Here is a 23,318-nt window from a genome sequence, read left to right on the forward strand (position 1 = left end):
TATACATGTACGTACTTGGCTCCATTTTTAATATTACAAAATATTCTGTTAACATTAGCTTGTGTATTTTACAGAGTGTGCAAATCCTTTAAAAATGCTGGTTGCATGCTAAAATCCATTTAAACTATTTTTTATCATTATTATTATTATTAATTCTAATTATTATTATAGAACAATATTTAAAAAAAAAAATGTGTGTTAAAAGGTATGATATTTTTTTAAAATTAAGTAATTTAGCCTTATTTTTTTTTTTTTTAAATAGAGTTATATTTGTATGGAATTTTCAATTTAATTTGATTACCCGGTAATTAGGATGTTTTTTAATTGTAAATTTCACTGTTCCGCGCTCATAAACTTGATTGTATTATTAATAGTTCCGTTAGAAAGTTAAGGGTTTGTACATGTGTGCTGTGTTTCAAAGTTTCAAACAATTCAAATATTTAAATGGACAGGATTGTCAATATCGCTTTTCAATTAGTCATTTTGCTATTCTTTGGACTCTGTAATTTAAACGCCGTAATTGTGAAAAGAACTGTGTCTGTTATTCTAGTACAGTTGTATTGGCTGGTCATAGTGAGGCCTAAAAAAAAAAATACATTTGGTTCGGGTTACCCGACCCTACCTACGGAATAGGCGCCGACCCTATCGTTTTTATTGTCAGTTTGAAAAAAAATATGAAAAACTAAAAAATAAAAATAAAAAATAAAATAAAATATTTCGTTTTTTTTAAATTGCTTTTTAATATTAAGTTTAAACCTTAAATGCTTACACAGAAGATAGCTTTAACATCATTCTCCAATGATGAAAATTATATTCTTATATAAAACCTAATAAAAAAAATAAATAATAAAAAAAATAAGCCTACCTACCCTACCTATTTTTTTTAAGGATGTAACCCTAACTAAACAATTATTTTTTTTAGGCCTGAGAATTCAAATATTGAAAGTCAAGTTATACCACTGAAATATTAAATGTCAAGTATTAAGTATAGCTTAAAAATTGAGTCAAATAATAATAGTGAAATATTGAAATCTTGCCGTTAAAGCTGCACTCTGACTGATATACCGTTTTTACAACTAATTTTTTTGTCTTGGAAAGTGCATTTATTGCGTAATTAAATATCTGCAAACCAATGACAAAAGATTGCTGACAAAAGATCAGATCGCAGATTGTCATATTTCCGTTCGAAAATTAATGTTTTATGGTTTAAAGTGTTACTAACGATTTAAGAAAACATCAATTTTTGAACTAAAATATAAAAATCTATCTAATGCTATCTAATATTTTGTCAGCAGTCTTATATAACTGGTTTTCATAGATTTTCGCAAAAATTGGCTCGTTCCAAGACAAAAAATAAAAAAGTTGTCAAAACGTGAATCTGTGAGAGTGCAGCTTTTAATTAGGGACCATTCTTAATTATAGTCGTTTGTTTATGTTTTTATATTTTATTCATTTTTAGTACTGCATTCCGGTAAAGCAGATAAAGGGGTTGGGGTGACAGTCAGCACATTATAAGACTCATTTCTGGGGCATATCCAGGATTTGACATTAGTGGGGGCTGCATAACTTAGGGTCGTAACCATTTGACATCCTTTTCACATGCTCGTCTCCTCCATGAGAACTAAAGTTTATTTGAATTTATTTGGTTTACAAAGCTGGCAGCGGGGGGGGGGGGTGATGGTTACTCCCTGAAGAAAATGAAGAAAATTTGATCAATTTTTAGTCCAAAGTGATGCATTTGGATCATATTTAATATATATTTCTTCTCCGAAGTATTGATTTCATTTTCATGCATGTATTGAATTAAAAGGTTAACTTGGACGATTTTTGGGGGCGGGGATGCTCCCCCAGCCCTAACCTCAGCTAGCGCATCTTAAGTCTCAAAACTCATTATTGCTCACAATCTAGTTCGAAACAATTGTTTGTAATCAGATGTGCGCAACTTATAATATAATTATATTTCTTCATTTGTTTTGTTTCAGAGAACAAGAGGATGGCAGCCAAGAAATAGTTCAGGTCAAGGAAAATGTAGTCCGGATCGAAAATATTAAGGTATTTTAATAATTTCATGAGAAAAAAAAAACTGGTGTCAACTTTGCATAACTTCTTTAACGCCATTTGAAAGTGTTTTTCTAATGATTTCATGCTTTACAAACTCTGGTAATAGACCTATATAGGATCGGGGTAAATATTGAATTAAAAACTTGAGATAGCTCAGAATGATAAAATTGAGCTATGCCTTAAGTGGGAGGTCAGTTTTATACAGATGAAGTACCATAAAATAGTTTATCATGTGAAAATGTTTGTTTTAAGGAAGATTTGTTATTTGATAAAATGGCCTTAAACCATCTTTTTAAGCATTAAAAGGTACCTGCGGATGTTCATGTTTGTTTTGTTTTCACATATTGGGCAATATGTCAAAAGTATATGACAAAATTAATATGGGGCGGGAAGAACATGGATGTGCTTTAAATCTCCCACGTAATAGAGTCAATAAATATTTGTGCATATACATTACATGCCTTGATTAAACTTGAAAATTACAGTTTGGTTTATAAAAACCTCTTTTGGTGTTTGGTGTTCTTGTTTATTGACACTGACAGAAACCCCAGTTTTTGGTTATCAGTATTAAAGAGTCTTTTACAGAGTACTCGAAACTGATAAATCACCTGTATATATATATATATATATATATATATATAAATTAGGATTGAAACCCTTTTTTTGGGTAAGCTGAGTATTCATGGGTCTTTTATGGAGTACTCAGAACTGATAAATCACTTGTTTATTGACATTGAAACGCCCTATTTGGTATGCAGGTACTAAGGGTCCTTTACAGAGTACTCGATAAGACCCGGCTGCTGGTCAAAATGGGCGGCTCAAATTGCGATTTGGCTGGTTAATATTTTGTGAATTATTTATAATTAGATTAAGTTGTAGCGTGACGGTTATTTTACCATTTGAGACAGTTCAACCTAAACTTATTGAGAACTCTAAGAAAAAGGAGTATTTAGTACTCAAGGCGGTTACACCCTCGATAGCTTGTCCATGAAGGAGTATTTAGTTCTGAAGGCGGTAAACATCTCGATAGCTTGTCCATGACTTAGCCCACAATAGCTCGTCAATGAAGGAGTAGATGGTATTCAAGGCAGTTACAACCTTGATAGCTTAAATTGTCCATGACTTAGCACCTGATAGATTGTCCATGACTAAAATAGCCCTCGATAGCTTGTCCTTAAAAGAGTAATTGGTACTAAAGGCAGTTACAACCTCGATATTTTGTCCATGACTTAGCCCTCTATAAATTGTCCATGACTAAAATAGCCCACGATAGCTTGTCCATGAAGGAGTATTTGTTACTGAAGGCGGTTACACCCTCGATAACTTGTCCATGACTTAGCCCTCGATAGATTGTCCATGACTAAAATAGCCCACGATAGCTTGTTCATGAAGGAGTATTTAGTACTCAAGGCGGTTACACCCTCGATAGCTAATGTCCAAGACTTATCCCTAAATAGATTGTCCATGACTAAAATAGCCCTCAATAGCTAGTCCATGAAGGAGTATTTGGTACTCAAGGCGGTTACACTCTCGATAGCTTGTCCATGACTTAATTAGCCCTCGATAGATTGTCCATGAAGGAGTGTTTGGTACTCAATGGGGTTACACCCTCAATAGCTTGTCCTTGTCACTTAGCCCTCGATAGATTGTCCATGACTAAAATAGCCCTTGATAGCTAGTCTATGAAGGAGTGTTTGGTACTCAATGGGGTTACACCCTCAATAGCTTGTCCTTGTCTCTTAGCCCTGGATAGATTGTCCATGACTAAAATAGCCCTCGATAGCTTGTCCATGAAGGAGTGTTTGGTACTCAATGGGGTTACACCCTCAATAGCTTGTCCTTGTCACATAGCCCTCGATAGATTGTCCATGACTAAAATAGCCCTTGATAGCTAGTCTATGAAGGAGTATTTGAAACTCCAAGATATAGCTGTAATTTCTAAATGTGAGTACATTTCAAGTGGTTAAAATACTTTTAAAAGGAACTACATGTGAGTGACAGTCTGAGAAGGTTTTTGAAATATTACTTCAAACCCAAGTGATTTGAATTAAAAACTCGAAAAATAATAGGTGGCATTTGCCCCACGCCTTTTTTTCAAAGGGTATTCTTTACATATTGTGACCTCATAATTAAGGAAACTTGACACCTTTAGAGAATATTGAATTAAATGTTTAAATGGCCTTACCTTTTAAAGTACAGATATGATAAATCAATTTGTTTACAAACTATTTAAGTCACTTGACAAATAAACCATGCCTCCGTAAATGGTCTGTGAAATTTGACCCATTATCATAATCCATGTAGTCACCAACTATTGGGCGAAATCCCAAATTTCAGGCATCATCTTTACCCTTTGAATTTACAAATAAAAAAAATGTGTCCCTTAAATGCTCCATCTGCGGAAAATTTTGCCATTCAGATTTTTCTGCAATTGATATATATATATAGCAGAAAATGTGGAAAGTACACAACTTCTCAAAATAATTTTTCGAAAGTGTAACAATTGTTTTCAATTCAAAGTAAATATTTAATATGGTAGATATTTCATCCCAATGATACTCCGTAAGTGAATGTAATTCCTAGTATTTTTTTATATCCGTTTTGGTAGGGGTTGGGTTGGGTAGGGTTTCATTCGCTTATGAAATATTTTTTCCTCTTTTCAGGTCCGTGGAGTTCCAGAGTTTGGTGATACAGCTCGTGCACGTGCCCGCGACTTCACATTCGACCATGTGTACGACAGTGTACAAGGCAACGCTCCATGCGCATCGCAGGCTCAGGTGAGTGTTACAAGTAAGAGTAGCATACAAACCTACGCAAGGAACTGTAGCAATAAGGGGTGCGAAATGGGCTATACAAACTTCTATAAGCATAGATCTATTGAATGAATTTATTGTGGTAAATTTTAATGCAGTCTAGCCTTGTATATCGCAGTTAAAAACAACAACATTTGTCGTAAAAACCTAATTTTGGTGACACAATGAGTCATTTTCTTAAAACAAACGTTTTTATGGTTCCATTGAAGAAAATCTAAGATTTTCAAATGAGAATGATGTTTAAACATTGAATTTTGTGTGACTTTCTTTCGTGAAGCAAATTCAGAAAACCATTTCGCCTGACCTCCATCCTGATCACGGTTCAACCCCGATCCCTGCCATTCCATATCCCACAAGAACAATTTAGTATAACCGTGAAACAGGGTTAAACATTGAAAACTTTCATCAAGACATTTTTTAATGTTTATGAAGCAAATATGTGACATTTCATACAGAAATTCCCCCCATCCCCACCCCTGCCACAGTTCACATACATTAAGAAACTATAAAATTTGAAATGTCAGGCCATTTAAATGTATTTTATTAGTTTTAATCTGATTAATTTATTTATTTAGATTATTATTAAGACATTTATCCAGATATCATTGATGCTATAATATCTGGTGTGAGAAACCTGCTATGGGTTGCACTTCAAAGTCTGTTGAGGTGTCTTATTCCATTGAATTCTTTATTCTTAGATTATCTTCTTACTAAAAATCTTATTGGGAAAGTATAATAGTATTGTATTTCATAATGATCACACGTTTTCAAGCAGTTTCCAATACATCTATTGCCTTGAAACTCTCAGTTTAATATTGATAGCAGGTTTTTGAAATCAAAACAATTAAAATCTAACTTGGAGGTTAAAATTGAACTTAAGGTTAAAATTTTATTAGAGCGACAGAAATATTGCTCTTTTTTTAGGTTAGTGGAACAGATCCATATGACATGTTCAATATATTAGTTTTCAGTCAAAAAAATTATAGACTTATAATACTGATACAATTTTTTTTTAAAAACTGACATTAAAAATTGAAAGAAATCTTTGAACCATATTTGATTGCAGAGGATATTTTTTCCACATAATTTTTAATCTCAAAGAGAGATTTTCCCAAAAATTGGACCTGGCCCCCCCCCCTCCTCGCACCCCCCCCCCCCCCCAAGCTCGTTCATGATTACTATAAGTAATAACATATATAACATACACCCACAATGCACCATTTCGGACTAGATATTGTTCCTGAACCCCCAACCCCCCTGAGAATTAACACTTTAAATGTTCATTCTCACTGATATAACATTTTACAACTTTTTTTACTATTTTGTCTTGGATTTTTGCGTAAATATCTGCAAACCAATGATTCAAGACTGCTGACAAAAAATCAGATTGTAGATTTTTATATTTCTGTTCGAAAATTAAGATTTTAGACCTAAACCGTTAATTACCTGTCAATTAGACAACTTACGTAATATCTGAACAAGTTCTATGTGAAAATCCCCGTCAACCTTTGATAGAAGCATTAAATGGAACAGAAAAAAAAAAATGTAAAACAGCTGCACTTAAAAACTATTTCTAGACTAGTAGACTATCCTAAGATTGGCTGTTGATGTTTAAAAGCTGGTTACTTATTGGTTCTTAACCAACCATAGTTTTGAACTCTTAAAAAAAGACAAATTTATTGATTTTTTTTATATCATATACCCCATTTATATGGCCAACATTTGCCCCGGGGGCAACCATACCCACAAGGGCAAATCTTTCAGTGGTCATTTGTTTGTATATGCACATGTTGACCTTGGGGCACCCACTCCCTCAAGGGCAAATCTGCCAGTGAGTATTTGTGTATATGCACATGTTGCTCCTGGGGCAACCTTACCAACCAGGGCAAATCTGCCAGTTGGTATTTGTCTGTATGTGTGCATGTTGCCCCTGGGGCAACCTTACCAACCAGGGCAAATCTGCCAGTTGGTATTTGTCTGTATGTGTGCATGTTGCCCCTGGGGCAACCTTACCAACCAGGGCAAATCTGCCAGTTGATATTTGTCTGTATGTGTGCAAGGGCAACCATATCCAACAGGGCAAATCTGCTAGTTGGTATTTTCTGTGTATGTGCACATGTTGCCCCTGGGACAACCATACCCTCAAGAGTTAATCTGCCAATGGGTATATGTGTGTATGTGCACCTGTTTGCCCCTGGGGCAACCATACCTACAAGGGCAAATCAGCCAGTGGGTATTTGCCCCTGGGGTACATCTTCTCATATAAATGGGGTAATATGAATGTTTTATCTTACAAATAGACTTCTTCCACTTGAAATACTTAAGAAACATGGTTATTTTTTCGGTCAAACATAAAGATTACTCATAAAACTTCCTGGGAGTTGATTTTATAACAAGGAGATTAACTTTATTCTTTCCTTATAAACGAAAAACCTATTTTATCTTTTTTTTCCAAAGTGCTCAGACATTAAGTGGTGATACAAATGGACTGTTAGCACTAGGCTTCTAATGTTTATACACACAGGAACATTTTAGTTCCCTTTCAAAGGGCATGCATATATGTACTGAACAGGATTATTTTATTCTGGTCTTGTATAATGAAATTAATCAAGATGACAAAAATCATATCATTTTTTTCGAAACAAGAACATAATTATTACTCACAATTGAGGCTAGAGTTTACCCCCTCCACTCCCCCTCCCTCAAAAAATTAAATAAATAATATAAATGAAATAAAAATATATATATAATTAAAATAGTCCCAAATCATTTTCTGCAGGGCTATAAGAAAAAAAAACAGAAATAATGCCAGTTTTTTTCAGTTGTTATTTTAAAATGTCAATTGGATGACTTAGTGCTTATAATTAGTGTTAAAGCGTTCTTCAAATTATATATTAAAGTTGGATTACTTTGTTATAATGTTTTTTTTTTATTAACCCCAATTTTATACTCAATTTTTTAAAGTTTTAATATATATATAAACAACAAGAAAATGTGAAGAGTTGAATCATTGAAAACTGAGATTCTGGACCATGGCTTATCTGAGTGGTATTTAAGTTATGTTCCAATATAAGAAAATCAAATACTTAAAAAGGCGTCAAGCCTTTCTCTAATTGACATTGCCTTTAAATTCCTGCAGTTTTAGTGTTCGCCGTCTGATAAGCTTTTATATTGAATTCTTATCCAAAGTCAAACAAATAAAACAAATATTAAAGATTTGATAATAAAACCACCATTTCATTTTTTATTCATTTTTACCGATGATATGGCATTTTGGTACGAACCTGTTCGAAATTATATCTTATATCGGAAACTGATGTGGGCTGTGCAAATAAAGCCACCCTTACAAACAAGTGTACTACCTGTAAAACGCTTTTCAATTGATTAAACAACTTGTGATGGAATTTTATGTTTGATTGACATTTGATGAATGCCCTTTCCAGTATAATCGATGCAGTGACCATAGAGTTTCAAGCAAAAACTCTCATTTCTAATTTCACTACCCCCACAAACCATCCTGGCCAAACATTTATTGTTATTGTTCTTGAAGTGAAACTGGTCCTTTCCCTCATTCCCCCCTCCTCACCTCTGGCTCTGAATCACTTGGAGTTTTTAAAGGGCAGTTTAGTCAACTGCTGTTAATATAGATATATATATGCTACTAGGTAGAGAAATACAATATAGTGTTTATTTAAATACCAGTTGAAAGTGATCATTAAGTTAATGAGGCATTTCCGGGCTGATAAGCACTAAATTGTTTTATGATTGACCTGTCAATACTTTTTTCATAATCGGAAAACCACAATGAGGCGGAAATGTCACTCATGTACAAATATAAGGGTCAATTAAGGTAAACTATAATGGTATTTTCAGCTAGTCAGTTTTATTGGAGAACATGTTGAGATTATTGTCATAGCCTTCGTGTAGTTTTCGACATCATTGTGCAAAAGCCTTAAGGTCATAATTTGACAAACACTGTTCAAGATATTTAAACTAATGGCACACATATTGCCAGAGACAATACACACGTATAGTAAGGCCCATAACTCTTGTTTGTATAGTTGTTTAGTTACGGCCCTTATTTAACTTTAAGGAACAACACCGTTCGAGCATTGTCATACACTTAACGGAGCAGAATAAGACTGGTTTATTGTGTTTTCCTAAGCGCTTCTTAAGGTCTACAGAAAATTGCATGTTTAAAATGTCTTTTTCCACATGTTTTAAATATCGTTTATAACTACAACAATTACATATTTGAAAGGGTTTTACATGTTTTTATTATCATATATATATGGTGATTGTAATTTACCACACCCAAAACCAAAGATACTTACTCGTCAATAATTGAGGTCTTAATTTTAAACTTGACGTCATTAAAATATCTGGTCTCATTCTCAATCAATAAATATTTTCATGTGATTGAAAATTGATTGTATTACATAATTGAACATGACAATCCTAGTATGATTCATAATTCTCAGTTGGAACAGAAATGTATTATTAAGGCCATCAATAAAAAAATGTTGGTTTGCGGTGCTCCTACCCACAATTTTTGGGGTGGGTAGGTAAGGGAGGGATTTTTTTTTCTTTTTTACAGACGACAAAGGCAAATCTATATGACCCTAAGTCTGATGTAAGGGGCATGCATATTTTAGATAACAGCACTGAGAATTCAACCAGAGAACCATTGCAGGGTTTGCAGATTGGCAGTACAACACGGTTGTGGTCTGTAGAGCATCAAAGGACCAAACGCGAAATTGGCCCAAAGAAACGAAATGAGACAACAACAAAAAAATAATAAAAAAATAAAAATTTAAAAACAAAACAAACAAAAAACGGCAGCGGTAGCGATAAAAAAGATTGGGTTGGGGTTTATTTCAATGAGTCGGTCGGAGCACAGCAAACCAACATTTTTTTAATGATGGCCTAAACAGTTTAATATTCTATTCAGTATTGTCATTACAAAGCCTTTAAAATGAGACTTCTGTAATTATTTGGTATTCTTTTTTGAAATTTTGTTCTTTTCCATGTGAAGGTTTTCATCATACTGTGTTCAGAGATCACGCTTACCAGTTGTAATTTAATTGATCAGTGGTGATTATTGATGAATTATTAACCAATTTGTTGTCAGTTGAATGTAGCTTTTGTTCGGAAGGGATACCTATTTGTATATCATTGTTCTACACTTAAAGCCCCAGTCACATTGACCTCCCGTACTGTTAAGGATCATCCCCGACTTAAATTTGGCCAATCCTAAGGGTCAGTTTAGTGTGTAAGATCCGCATTGGATCTGGGCTTGTCTGACACTGGTCCTGGATGGTCTGGGACACCGCCCTGGTAATATTAAAATTACAAATAAATGCTATTCAGACGTCAGGGACTGTCCAGGAGGAGTTTTCAATTTGGGGTAGTCCAGGACAGTCCGTGTTAAGCAACCCTGTTGGAACAGGGTGGGTCCGTAGTGACAAAGTGTTGATCCTTGGCGATCCGGCATGTCGTGTTGGACAAGGATCAACCCTGGAGCACCCCGGACCATACACAGTTAATAATGGGAAAAGACAGATGAACACGGATGGATGCCGTGGTGGTACCGCAGTTTTGGCTCCATGTTGCTCCATGTTGCTCCAACGATTATTCATCTGTTGACTGGTGCCTAAAAATGTTGGGTCTGTGACTATGTTTTGCAACTGTTAGACTTAAATTCACCTATGATCATCCCAGATTGAGATATCTTTTGATCCGGGATGTGAGTGTAGCTTAAAATTAAGGCTTTACTTGAAATTCTTTTTGTAGAGATCGGAATTATTTTGTATATGAAAATAAGCCTATTTTATGAAATAAAACAGTATCATGCACAATTACTTCAGCAATAATTATATATAATGTATATAATTGTTAGCCCTTACATTTTGCAAATTTTGTCGTTTTAATCTGCATTGAATGGATACTGTCCTCGGTAAATATATTTTTAGTAAAAAAAAATATGAAAAAGAGACTTGTCCACATATTTTATACTGACGATAATTAATTTTATTTTCAAATATTGATAAAATTGATGAAGTTGACTTGCTATAATTGCTGAACAAAAGCCCAAACTGTAACTGTCAGATACTTATTTAAACAGAATTTTTTAATTTTAAGCCTAAAATCATTCCATTTTCAAATGCATTACTATATAACGACACGGTACGCCTCTCGGCAGAATAGAGCATTTCATCTTTAAGTTACATTTTACTATAAATGTAAACGGCGCAGCTTTTATTTGGACATGTGATGACGTTTTATCATTGTTACAACTATTTTGTTCACATTTGACAAAATTAATTTTTATTCACTGTCTTAGCCTATGGTAGGCATGACTGAGTCATGTAAAGGACGGGTAAACAAAAGTGCCAAAATGGATTGTATCACGCTAATGTGTAAAAAAACAATAACATTTAATCAACTCTACTAGTTGATTTAGAGGGGCGCGCAACCCCTCTAAAATAGTCCAAGTTTACTTTTTATGTCAATATCGGAGAAAAAAAAGTAATACGCTCATTATCATTTCCGACTACAAATTGTTCAAATTTTCTTGATGGAGTAATCCCAAATCCCTATGCAAACAGTTTATACCATATACTTTCGGTTCTGAGAGAGGGGCGCATGTCAAAAGGATGCGCCCCTAAGTTATGCCCCCTCTAACATCAATTCCTGAATCCCCCCATGTACTCATATAAAATTCCAAAAGTATTGTTTAATTTCTCTTTAAAATATTCAACCCTCGGCAAGGTGTGATTACAAACTATTTCAGGTCTTCAATGATCTTGGTGCAGAGGTTCTCCACAATGCGTTCGGCGGGTTTAACGCCTGCGTGTTCGCGTACGGGCAGACGGGCTCTGGCAAGACACACACAATGATGGGATATCCGGTAAGTCAGCTTACAGCATAAATAACAGAATGTTTTGTTTAGGTATAATAATGTCAGCTTACAATATAACTGGAAAAAAAAAATCATGGAATTGCAAAAAAGTAAAACATCGATTATCCAAACCAACATGTGGCCCAGTCTTTAGAGTCAGTATAATGTATCTCATAGTACTAATAAAGTGACTTTTACTTGCGAAATATACACATTATAATCTGGGAAACCATTATGCTCTTATTTTAAAACGGGCTGAGAGACAGCAACAAAGTTAATTCATTTTATCGTGAAAAATGATGTATTATCGGCCTCATACTACGTAGCTCCTGTTGACAATTTTGGCTCCTTTTGTGGAAATAATGTATTTGCCGTTTCTAGTCCCTTTAATTACGTTCTGTTGGAAAATAATCTGTTTTCAAGGTTAATATCAGAAATTTACCAGCAACATGCCAAAATTTTCTTAAAATGTGCTTTTGTGTGTCTGCCCGGGTTCAAAAAATGAGCAATTATCTCCAATACCTGCAGAAAACAATATGTGCCATGTAAAATTCACATGGAACCAATTATTGGCTCAGAGTAACTCAGTTTACACTGATTGGAGTTATTTATCGAGGAACTGGCACGAGTGATTTTGACAACAAACATGCAGAATGGAGCATAATATTGTTAAAGGTACAAGAGAGTGAGATATAATCCCCCAACCCCCCTCAATTTAAGGATTTCGATACCCAAAAGCGTTTGTGAATGGAAGATTTGGTTTATTCTTCAAGAATCAAACTTTTTAACATTCATTGATCTTTGCTGTATAATTTTCAAAGCATTCTTGCTCATTTCTAGGCAAAATTGAAATTCTAAATTTTAATCAAAATGACAATCAGAAAGACCCTGGCCCCCAACAACAACAACAACAACAACATCAATAACAAGAAAACGTTACTTTTGAGCAATTGAAATTAAATGACTTTAACAAACATTCTAGACAGCAATAGCCACATTCACAGCCATTGACCTTTAGTAACACTTCTAAGCGTAAACTCCCAAATTTCGATGAATTTTTTACCTGTAGCTGGAGTATCATCATTCTCTTGTTAGTGCTTCCACTGCTTTAAGTCTTTTTGTTGCTCCTTGGAGCATCTGGCTACACACAAATAACTCCGCAGCTGTTCCTGTTCATACTCTCTGTGTAAAAAGGGTATTAATGTCCAGACTCTTATTATGTTCAGTGCTCAAAATATGTGCCTGTTTTGCTTAATTGCGGAAGAACAATTATTACATGTTACAGTTAATTTTATGTGGTATAAAACCTCAGGAGGGGGAGGGGGGTTTCCCCCAGAATATCACTGGGCTCTGAAACCCTTTACCCATGCAACATTATTTGATCAGCTAATGGAAAGTGTTTTAGAGGATAATTTGTTTGTTTCAGTGTAAGATCGTTATGTATTTCACCGAGTGAGCACCAAATGATAATATTTCACGAGTGGCCGAAATTTTGACTTTTGGAGTTCACGAGATGAAATATATTACAATCTTACATTGAAACAGACAATTTTTTTATTAAATGTCTAAAATTTGAGTAAAAAGTCATTTAATTACACTTGTAAGTATAACGTGCCAATTGTTTTCCCTGGGCGTGCTGATGTTTGATTTGGAACTATTAAGTAACTGGTCAAAAGTTCATGAACTAATAAATTATCACAATAACAGTTCATGAACTTTAATACTTGGTTCATGAAATTCATAAAAATTCTTTCACAGTTCATAAACTTATTTAAAAATTTTGGAAAAGTTTCATGAACATTTTTCGCAGGAGAATAAGGCTAAAATTTCAAAACAGTGAAAAAAATCAATTTGATATTTTCACTGTAACAAAATTTCATTTCACTGATAAATCTCTATCAACCACTGGAATACAATTTATAGTAAATTGCTATACATTTAGAACAGTCGTTAATTTTGGAAGTTACAATTTTTTAAAAATATTGGCATTAAAATGTAATTTTATGATCTTGTTAAAATGATATACAAACTAATTATATTTGGGTTTTTAAGTTATTCTATGGGGTCTTTAATATGCATTGAAATGATGAAAAAACCAGCGAAACTTTTTGCAAAGGTTTTGATATATTTGCATATTTACGCGAATTAATAACCATATTTTGGCAAGCATGTTTGCCTTAAGCACTTAACATTCATTAAGTATGTTTTAAGAATGTCGGAAAAGGATGTTAATTAATTGTAATATAAGTGTATATCAAAAACATCAGTGTGAAAAGTCAAGATTTTATAATATAAATCTGCAGGCCGGGGATGTTGTAATTCATTCCCAGGGTGTAAAGTTTGCGCAAATACAAACATTCATATTTGGCTGAATCGAACCCTTTCATATTGGACTTAAAAAAGTTATGTAAGGTTTAATTTCATCTTCTGATTTAATCACGCGGTGTCCGTTTGCAATAATCGATCTTCAGTTATACAAATCACCAAGTCTATTTTTGCGTAAAAGTAATTAGAGGTTTTTCCTCTGTAGTTAATACAGGAAGTTATTTATTTTACAAATCAAATGAAGTCATGATTGCTTTTATATAATTAATCGAGTCAAGGGTTCTTTTAATGACAATTATTCAATTTAGAGATTGGAGCATTAATTTTCTCGTAAGCAAAATATTAATTTAATCAACACTTTTCTTAATAGTGAGTGTTACATTTCTGGTCTTTCAAACAATTAAGTAGGCACTGACACTGCCCAGGCCAGTCTGCAGACCTATTGTTTTAGTGGACCCTATAGAATGCTTACTTTTAATCTAATCCTTTAGCAGAAAATGTCTATTTACTCACACACTGAACATTAAATTACCAACTTAATATAAAATCAATTAATGACAATATTGAAACCTTAATTTCTAAACAATTGAATTAGCTTCCATCTTGTAATCCCAGACACATTTAAGCTTAAAACAATATATTAGTTAATAAATTGATATTTATATAGTTTTATATTTGACATTGATCTTTTATTACATTTGTGTATTTTTTCTTCTGATTTCAGGGTGACGTAGGGCTCATTCCAAGAATTTGTGAGGTTTGTATTTTACAATTATTATAACCTTCGAACATAACATGGGTTAGTGTATACTTTAATATCCATGTATTCACGCAGGTGCATGCCCTTAAAGATTTGATAGGTTCCCCAGTAATAATGTCTGCAGTATACCACTGGAATACCAGTGGTATGCTGGTGGTATTTAGCCAATGGTATTTCAGTGGTATACCAGCGGTAAATTTTGGTGAACTAAACGTTTACCGCTGGTATTTCAGTGGAATTCAAGTGTATTTATGATTACCACTGGAATACAGTGGTATTCCACTGGTATTCGATCCACTGACATTTTTATTGGGGTTATAATATTGCCTCTCTCTTAGGCTTGGTTTTTCAGATATGATACTTTTAAAGAAAGTGCTGGTTCTTTTAATCTTTTATTGAAAAGAATATGTATTATATATTAGAGACTTAACCCTTCGTTTTCATTAAAAGGAGAATACAAATGACCTGTGCTAATACCATTCCTGTCAATAAGATGCGCTTTGAAAAGTCTTAAGTAATATATTTTGCAATAAATTACACATATAACCATTGATTGAAACATTTATATCTTACCAAGGGCTTGAACATTTCTATGTTGGCGTTGGCGAAGGTCAAGTACCTTTGATTAATTTTAAGTAGAAGGTATAGCGAAAATCCTAAATATATATACTTACATTTACCATTTGTCGAGAAAAAAAAGATAGATTAGTCCTAAAAAATATTTATATTTTTTTCTGGTTGAACAGCCTGCAAACAATTGGGCTCAGGTACTGGGGGATAGGAAGTTTTTCGTGAGATGGGATGGTAAATTGATTTTTTTTGGCATTTTAGGTTAATAACTATATTTGGCTTATATACATGCAGGCTAGAACTTTACTGTTTTACACTTTCGTCTCTTTTGCAGAGCCAATTTTTTAAATAAACAAAAAATCATTTTTATATTTTGATTTATTTATTCTGTTTATTTACTATGAAAAAGTAAGTTCAGTCTGTTAAACCTGAAACATACATATTTTGTTAGGTCTTGTAGAAAAGAACGCTGTCCAAGGGTTTTATGTTTTGGAATAGTGGTTTTAAAAGGCGTATATGTGTTTTTCTTGTACAATTTTTATCAAATATTTTCAAGTTACCAAACAAATCAAAATGGGATGACCTTTGATCAAAATTTATCAAATGAATAAGTTGAATTTGATTATAGCATTTCAACCATTCAAAGTCGGCTATCAGGGCAATATTTGTATACAAAGTTTTCTCGATTAGCAGCGTAGGTATAATTTTGAACTAGTGCCCTATGTAGCATATTCAATGATGTTAATTTAACTCATTTTATCACCAAACTGCAAAGTGGGAATATTAGACAAATATGGAAACAATACAGCTGTCAAGCGAAATGTTTCAAGATTTAAGAGCAATAATTTTCACCTATAATGGGGGTCCCTTGGTTTTGAAATTCGGTGAGGGTTGCAAGTCAGGACGTTTAAATGTTTAAACAATGGTCAGTTTGAATTACTTCTGTAAATAAAACCTGGTAAAATTTTGACTGATTTAGGTCTCATGTTTTCAATAATTTAGAATTAGGGTTCATTTGATTAAAATCAACCCAAATTACAGGCTTCATAATGTATAAAATTACTCTGATTATGCATTTTCCTATATTTTTAAGCTGGAAGTCTGTTAAATCATTTAAAAAAAACTTTAGTGTAGCTATTTTTTATCTATTATTAACATGAATGTTTTTATTTATGAAGTTTATAAATCTTACCACAGCTGTATTTATACAAAGTTGCTTAAAACGCAAACAAATCTTTGAAGTTTTTTTTTACTTTAATGTTTGAATAATTTTCAATCTGTCTTTGATTTCTGAAAAGTTGAGCTCTGTAAACTACAAAAATATATAGATGTTGTAAATACCTTTGATTTGTGGAGAACTTTAACTTAAATGTAAATATTTGTTTAAATTATTTACAAACATTCAAGAGTGGTAATACACTGTGGGGTTGAAAGGAGATTTTTGTTCCATACCTTATATGTGCTTAATGGAGGTCAAAATATATTCTCTTTTTTAAAAAAAACACATTAATACTTGGAAGTTTTCAATCATGTTGTCTAAAATGCGTCTTGAACATTTTTGAATGCCTGTATCAAATCTACAACATTTTAAGTGAATATGTTATTCTTGCAAAAAATGTTTATATACAAACATAATTGTAATGAAATGAATATTAGGTCCATTCCAAAGATCTCACCAACAACAATTTATACTTCTTGTACTCGTTACCTAATTCTACTGGAGGTAATACGGAGTTATTCCCCCTGAATATGATTATAGTTCTTGCATTTATACTTTCGGTCGTAAGTTTAAAATAATGCTTCAGAAAATCTTCATTAAGGGGTTTGGAGCAGTTAATGAAGCCATCAATTGCCCATTCTTAGTCATAAAGATTTTACACAATGATCGATGTTCTAACTGGCTTTGAAACGATCAAGCCCATTCTTAAGTCATTATGATTTTACACAATGATGTTCTAACTGGCTTTGGAACGATCAAGCCCATTCTTAGTCATTATGATTTTACACTATGATGTTCTAACTTGCTTAGAAGCGATCAAGCCCATTCTTAGTCATTATGATTTTACACTATGATGTTCTAACTTGCTTAGAAGCGATCAAGCCCATTCTTAGTCATTATGATTTTACACTATGATGTTCTAACTGGCTTAGATTAGTACATGTTTTCAGCGGGTGGGGAGCTAAACTAAATTATGATGTCATGTCTGTAAAGTTGTAAAACGGCAACGATTGAGCATAGTACTTATTTGGGGCCAATAGGCAAGCCCATTGGCTGTAGATATTTAAAATAATAATTCATTTGATCGACTTGGAATAAGTGATTCAATTATTTTTGTTTGTACTTGATATAAAATTGACGGCTTTTACCCAATTTTCTTAGTATTTTCTCTCGCATCTTATCCTTGTTTAAGCCAATTACGATAACTTTGGTAACATTTTGTTGTGTTGGATCGTCAGTGGTTTTTAAATTAGTCAGCAATGTTAGTCAATATTAAAGTTCTAATCTGTGATAGGCCCTAAGGTCACCAAATCTTGTTAAAATTTGGTCAAAAGTCACCTCAACACTCCGTAAGAGCTTAATTAAGCCCGGGTCTTAACTGTCGCGAAAGACCCACCTATTTGTCACAACTTACCGATTATGTTCTAAATCGTATCAGTTCGAGACGGTATTAAAAGAGAAAATTGATTTGACTTGTTTGTTTACCAAACCTTCCTATGCTAAATCACTCTTGCTCTCGCGTATTTAATTTTTCACAGATATCTAATTGGCGATTACTATTTCAATAAATCTTTCAATACATAGTTTTTATCTGCCATTTTCGTTATTTAGCACCTTTCAATTTATTCGGGCTAAATTTGGATCAGTTTCCTACCTACAGCAATTGCCTTATAGTGAAATTCCAGTTTTTACTTATCGTTAACCAAGTTTAGATCTGTTTTCTATCTACAGCAAAATTTTGCCCAAGGGTGAAATGAACAGAACTATATTCTGATCAAATTGAAGCAATTAACCTGATCTGTATCGAACAAATTACATTATTTATTAAAAGGAATTTTGCCATCTTATTTCTAGCTTCAATCTTAAAGTAACGCTCTTATTTCAAAATAAATACATACACATGTATAACAAACATTAATTTTGACTGATAAACCTTTAACTATACTAACTAAATAATGCATTTATGGAAAATATTTCTTACTTATAACAAGATTATAACCGTGTATTTAATAGCAGAAAGCGCAAACATATTAAATGATTGGTGAATGCTAAAAGATTTACTTTGATTTACTATAGTCTCATAAGGTAGAAATACTGTGTTTTATACTCATTTCTTTCAAATTAAACTCACTTTCCTTCATAAGAACCATTGTTGTCGACATTCATTCATCCTTATTGGAATATTAAAACAATATTATTAATTGTGGTAAATCTTATTTGGGAGTAAGAGTGCATCTTTAAGCTAATTGCATATTATTAATGGTCTTTTATATATTTTCCAAATTTGCTGAAAAAGTTTTGAACTAAATAAATAATGAGCCAATTGATCAGCACTTTGTTAAAATTAACAACGTTGTTAATGGGATCGTTGTTAACTTTGAAATGTTAACTTGTAGATGATGTGATCATATGTTCATACAAAGCAAGTACAGCTGAAACAGTTGAGTCAAATCTTGTTTAGAATACTGCAGATCACTCGTGTATCCATGAAACTCCAAAAGCATTAAATATCGCACGGTTAACAATTATGATGTTAACAACGTCATTAATATTAACAAAGCTCTGAACAATTGGTTCAATGTTTAAAACACATTCATATTGTTCACTAATGGTTCTTAAGATAAGTGTGGATGACATTTGAAATATTTACATAAAGCAGTGGTTTATAAAAATAAAATAAAACTTATAATGATTTTCAAAAACTTTTAATTATTTTGTGTGTTCCAGGGTTTATTTGAGCATATCCAAGACAGCGGAGATGACCATGTCACTAGTCGTATCGACATCAGCTACTTTGAGATTTACAACGAGCGTGTCCGGGACCTTCTCCAGCCCGATCTGCTACGACAGAATGAAAACTACTCGCTTAAAGTCAGGGAACATCCGAAGGAAGGACCATATGTCAAAGGTTGTATTTTGGGAAAAAACTCTCCAACAAACACACCATAGAATTCGCTTTTTTCTCGAGGAAAAGAGGAATAGTTGTGGCAAAATTATTTCAAAATCTTTGCAGACTAATGTTTCTTTTCATTTTTGCCTTAAAATTGTATTTGTTGCAAACAAATCTTTCCTAAAATAAATACTTGAAATGTAATAAGAATTCTGTAATGGTGAGAGTGGTCGAGTGGTTTTGGTGGCCAACACTCACCCAAGAGGTTGTGGGTTCCCAACCATTAACACCAGCACTCGTCCCTCGTTCCTACCCAAGAAACAGACTTTAGCGTGAATCTATAAGCTGTCAGCTATTGTCACAATCAAGCTTAATTAAATTAGTTCAAACTATTACCTAAGTTTTCTGTTATTCAATTTTAAGAAACTCCTTAACCTGTTTCATAAATTAAGGCTTACCATGTATAATTTTTGCTTGGTTTCTGATATAAACAAGTATGAAAATGAATTTTAATGCTATAGAGTATGAAAACCTGTCATGGAATTAAGTTTCTTATTTGTGTAAATTAATTTATAAATCTTGTTTTGCCTTTTCAGGGTTGTCATGGCATCGTGTGAAGGACAACGAAGAAATCCAGGCATTACTGGAGAAGGGAAATGAACACAGGTGACGAGAAGTTTGCGATAATTGTGCGCTTTATAAATCTGTGAAAATGAGTCCAGTGGAAATATTCACTGTAGAAACAAACATCGAAATTAAACCAATTGTTCTGAATAACAATATGATGAATTGAGTAAGAGAAATGTTTGAAAGATATTTAAAAATAGCTATGATTGCTTATGAGGCAGCATACCTTTTAAACACTGGAAAAGTCACTCAACCCTCCACTGTGGACTCATTTTTGCCGACAATGTCACTTAAAGGGACTAAACACCAGATGAAACCATTGCAAGAATTATTTTTTTTGTTAAAATCTGACATAAAATTGGTATCCTTGTGAACAATGCAATGAGTCTTTCTTCCTTATGTATCACATCCCTTAGCCACATGTATCTTTTGCAGTATTGGCATATTATTCCAATTCAAAATTTACTAGGTTATTGTCAACCACTTAAACCCTGGTTTATTAAAAAATAGCGTCCATACATATATATCTGTACTATCATATGACTTTCACATGCTAAATATACACACTATAAACTGGAAAACCATAATGGGCTATTTTTTAAACTCAGCTGAGACAGCGACATTATATTCTTTTCATCATGTCAAATGATTTATTATCGTCTCATACTGGCAATTCTAGGCTTGTTTTGTGAAAATAATGTATTTGACATTTCAAGACCATCTGGTGTATAGCCCCTTTAAAAGATTCTTTGATATTTTGCATTCATTCATGACCCTTTTTGCCAATACCGTTTTTAGCAAGATTTTGCACAAATGTTGTTACAGAGATTGTTCATTTCCAGATTGATTGATTTATGAGTCCAGTGTTAAATGTAATGCAACGGGCAATATCCACAAAAAGACTATTACGAAATGATCCAAGCATTTAATGAAGTTGATAAAAGAATCACATATACATGTTAAATTTTACATTAAGTTGTTAACCTGAGTGCCTTATTTCTGTTTCTTTGAAACCAATCATTTTAATTCAGTCAGATACCAAATATGAATTTGGATGAAACAAAACTTTCATTTTAATTTACCGTTATTTATTTTTTCACCTTCAGAGTCACAGCAGAGACGTACATGCATGACCAGAGTTCCCGAAGCCATGCTATTGTTACCATCAACTTTACACAGGTTCTTCATGATTTAAATTACAAGGAATATCACCATTTTTAACTCTTTTGTTTTGCCAAGGATAAAGTCAAGATATCCTCATTGCTTTGTTGTTATTATCATCTAAAGCATTGCTTCCAAACAATCTATATTTGATGCTGCATAAAACTTCTAAAGGCACATCAAATTGAGCATTTGTTCATCGGATTTGCCGCACCGCACGTATTAACTAAAAAGAGTCTTTAAAAAAAATTGCACTTGTTGATATCAATCTTTAAAAAAAATTGCACTTGTTCATATCAATAGGCTGCATTGATTTTTAAACTTCTGTATTTACCCTATTTTTCTGAATTTCTTTAACTAAAATTTAGACCCGCAAAATCTGCATTTTATTGAAGGTATTTTTTATGCTTAACATTCTTCTCGAGCAAACTGTCCTTGTGTCCGGACAAAATCTGGTCCGGGTAACCGCAAAATAGCTTACCTTTGTTTTTGCTTTTTTTGTCCGGAACAATTTGCACGCACCGTTGTTATTTTTTACTTATTTATTTACAGTTTATTTTCAGTTATTTGTAATGTAAAATATATATTTTATATGCAAATTAGTGTCATAGTCAATGGATTATAGCGATCTTCAGTATCAGTCTCACATCATCGAAGGAAATACTTAAATCTGAATGTTTTAAGTAATTTATTGTTTTGTACTGAGCGCAAAAAAGCGCGGACACACAGTATAACAACCATTTTACATGATTTTGTGAGTTATCTTTTTAATTCTAAAAAGCATGCACTTTCCTGAGTATCGACTGTAATTTACTTATTCGATTTTATTCGAATTTCAATAGAACTTCATATTACTGAACAGCAGCATCAGAAGGTCTATCACCCTTTGCTTAGTAATCGTGCTGTTCCCTCAACGGTCAAGGTTGCGCTAATCTTACAGTTTAATTGATTTTTAGTCTGACAAAGTCCAATATGGGACATTTGCCATGTTCCTGTGACAGCTTTTACTTATAGCAAAGAAAGAGTTCTGTGGGAAGGTATTATAGGTGCAAAATAAATATGATTTAGATAAACGAAATATATTAATTTAAATGCTAATATGTTGTATCGTAAAAATGGTAAATTGTTATTTCAGGCTCGACTGGAGGAAAACCGTCCCAGTGAGATTGTCAGCAAAATCAACCTTGTCGATCTGGCTGGAAGGTACCCGAGTTTTCATATCTAAACAATATAGTGTCTGTTTTTTTCAAAATGAATGTAAAGGTGTTGTTATAGCCTTGGTGTTGTTGTTGAACAATGTTGGCATTAGCTGAGATGTTCATGTGGTGTGATATATTACCACACTAATGGCTGAGTGCATCAGGTGGGAATCAAACTCACAACCCTTCCTCTGCAGGTTGACTTTCCACTGTCCTAGCTATAAAAGATGGCTAATGGCTGAGTGCATCTGGTGGGAATCAAACTCACAACCCTTCCTCCACAGGTCAACATCTACTGTCTTAGCTATAAAAGAAAGCTAATGGCTGAGTGCATCAGGTGGGAATCAAACTCACAACCCTTCCTCTGCAGGTTGACTTTCCACTGTCCTAGCTATAAAAGATAGCTAATGGCTGAGTGCATCTGGTGGGAATCAAACTCACAACCCTTCCTCTGCAGGTTGCCTTTCCACTGTCCTAGCTATAAAAGAAAGCTAATGGCTGAGTGCATCAGGTGGGAATCAAACTCACAACCCTTCCTCTGCAGGTTGCCTTTCCACTGTCCTAGCTATAAAAGATAGCTAATGGCTGAGTGCATCTGGTGGGAATCAAACTCACAACCCTTCCTCTGCAGGTTGACTTTTCACTGTCCTAGCTATAAAAGATAGCTAATGGCTGAGTGCATCTGGTGGGAATCAAACTCACAACCCTTCCTCTGCAGGTTGACTTTCCACTGTCCTAGCTATAAAAGAAAGCTAATGGCTGAGTGCATCTGGTGGGAATCAAACTCACAAC

At 33.5% G+C, this 23,318-nt stretch overlaps 1 protein-coding gene across 1 annotated transcript in view; it reads left to right on the forward strand.

Moving 5' to 3' along the window:
- The window catches only part of LOC128208704 (kinesin-like protein KIF16B), a 56,059-nt gene that overhangs the window by 366 nt on the left and 32,375 nt on the right, over positions 1–23,318 (forward strand). Inside the window, exons 2-9 of the mRNA XM_052912252.1 lie at positions 1,983–2,052; positions 4,725–4,838; positions 11,668–11,784; positions 14,825–14,857; positions 19,377–19,557; positions 20,136–20,205; positions 21,273–21,345; positions 22,463–22,530. Coding sequence (XP_052768212.1) covers positions 1,983–2,052; positions 4,725–4,838; positions 11,668–11,784; positions 14,825–14,857; positions 19,377–19,557; positions 20,136–20,205; positions 21,273–21,345; positions 22,463–22,530 — 726 coding nt within the window. The remainder of the gene's footprint in view (positions 1–1,982; positions 2,053–4,724; positions 4,839–11,667; positions 11,785–14,824; positions 14,858–19,376; positions 19,558–20,135; positions 20,206–21,272; positions 21,346–22,462; positions 22,531–23,318) is intronic.

The sequence above is a fragment of the Mya arenaria genome, chromosome 11, assembly GCF_026914265.1.
Source record: "Mya arenaria isolate MELC-2E11 chromosome 11, ASM2691426v1".
NCBI classification, from domain to species: Eukaryota; Metazoa; Mollusca; class Bivalvia; order Myida; family Myidae; genus Mya; species Mya arenaria.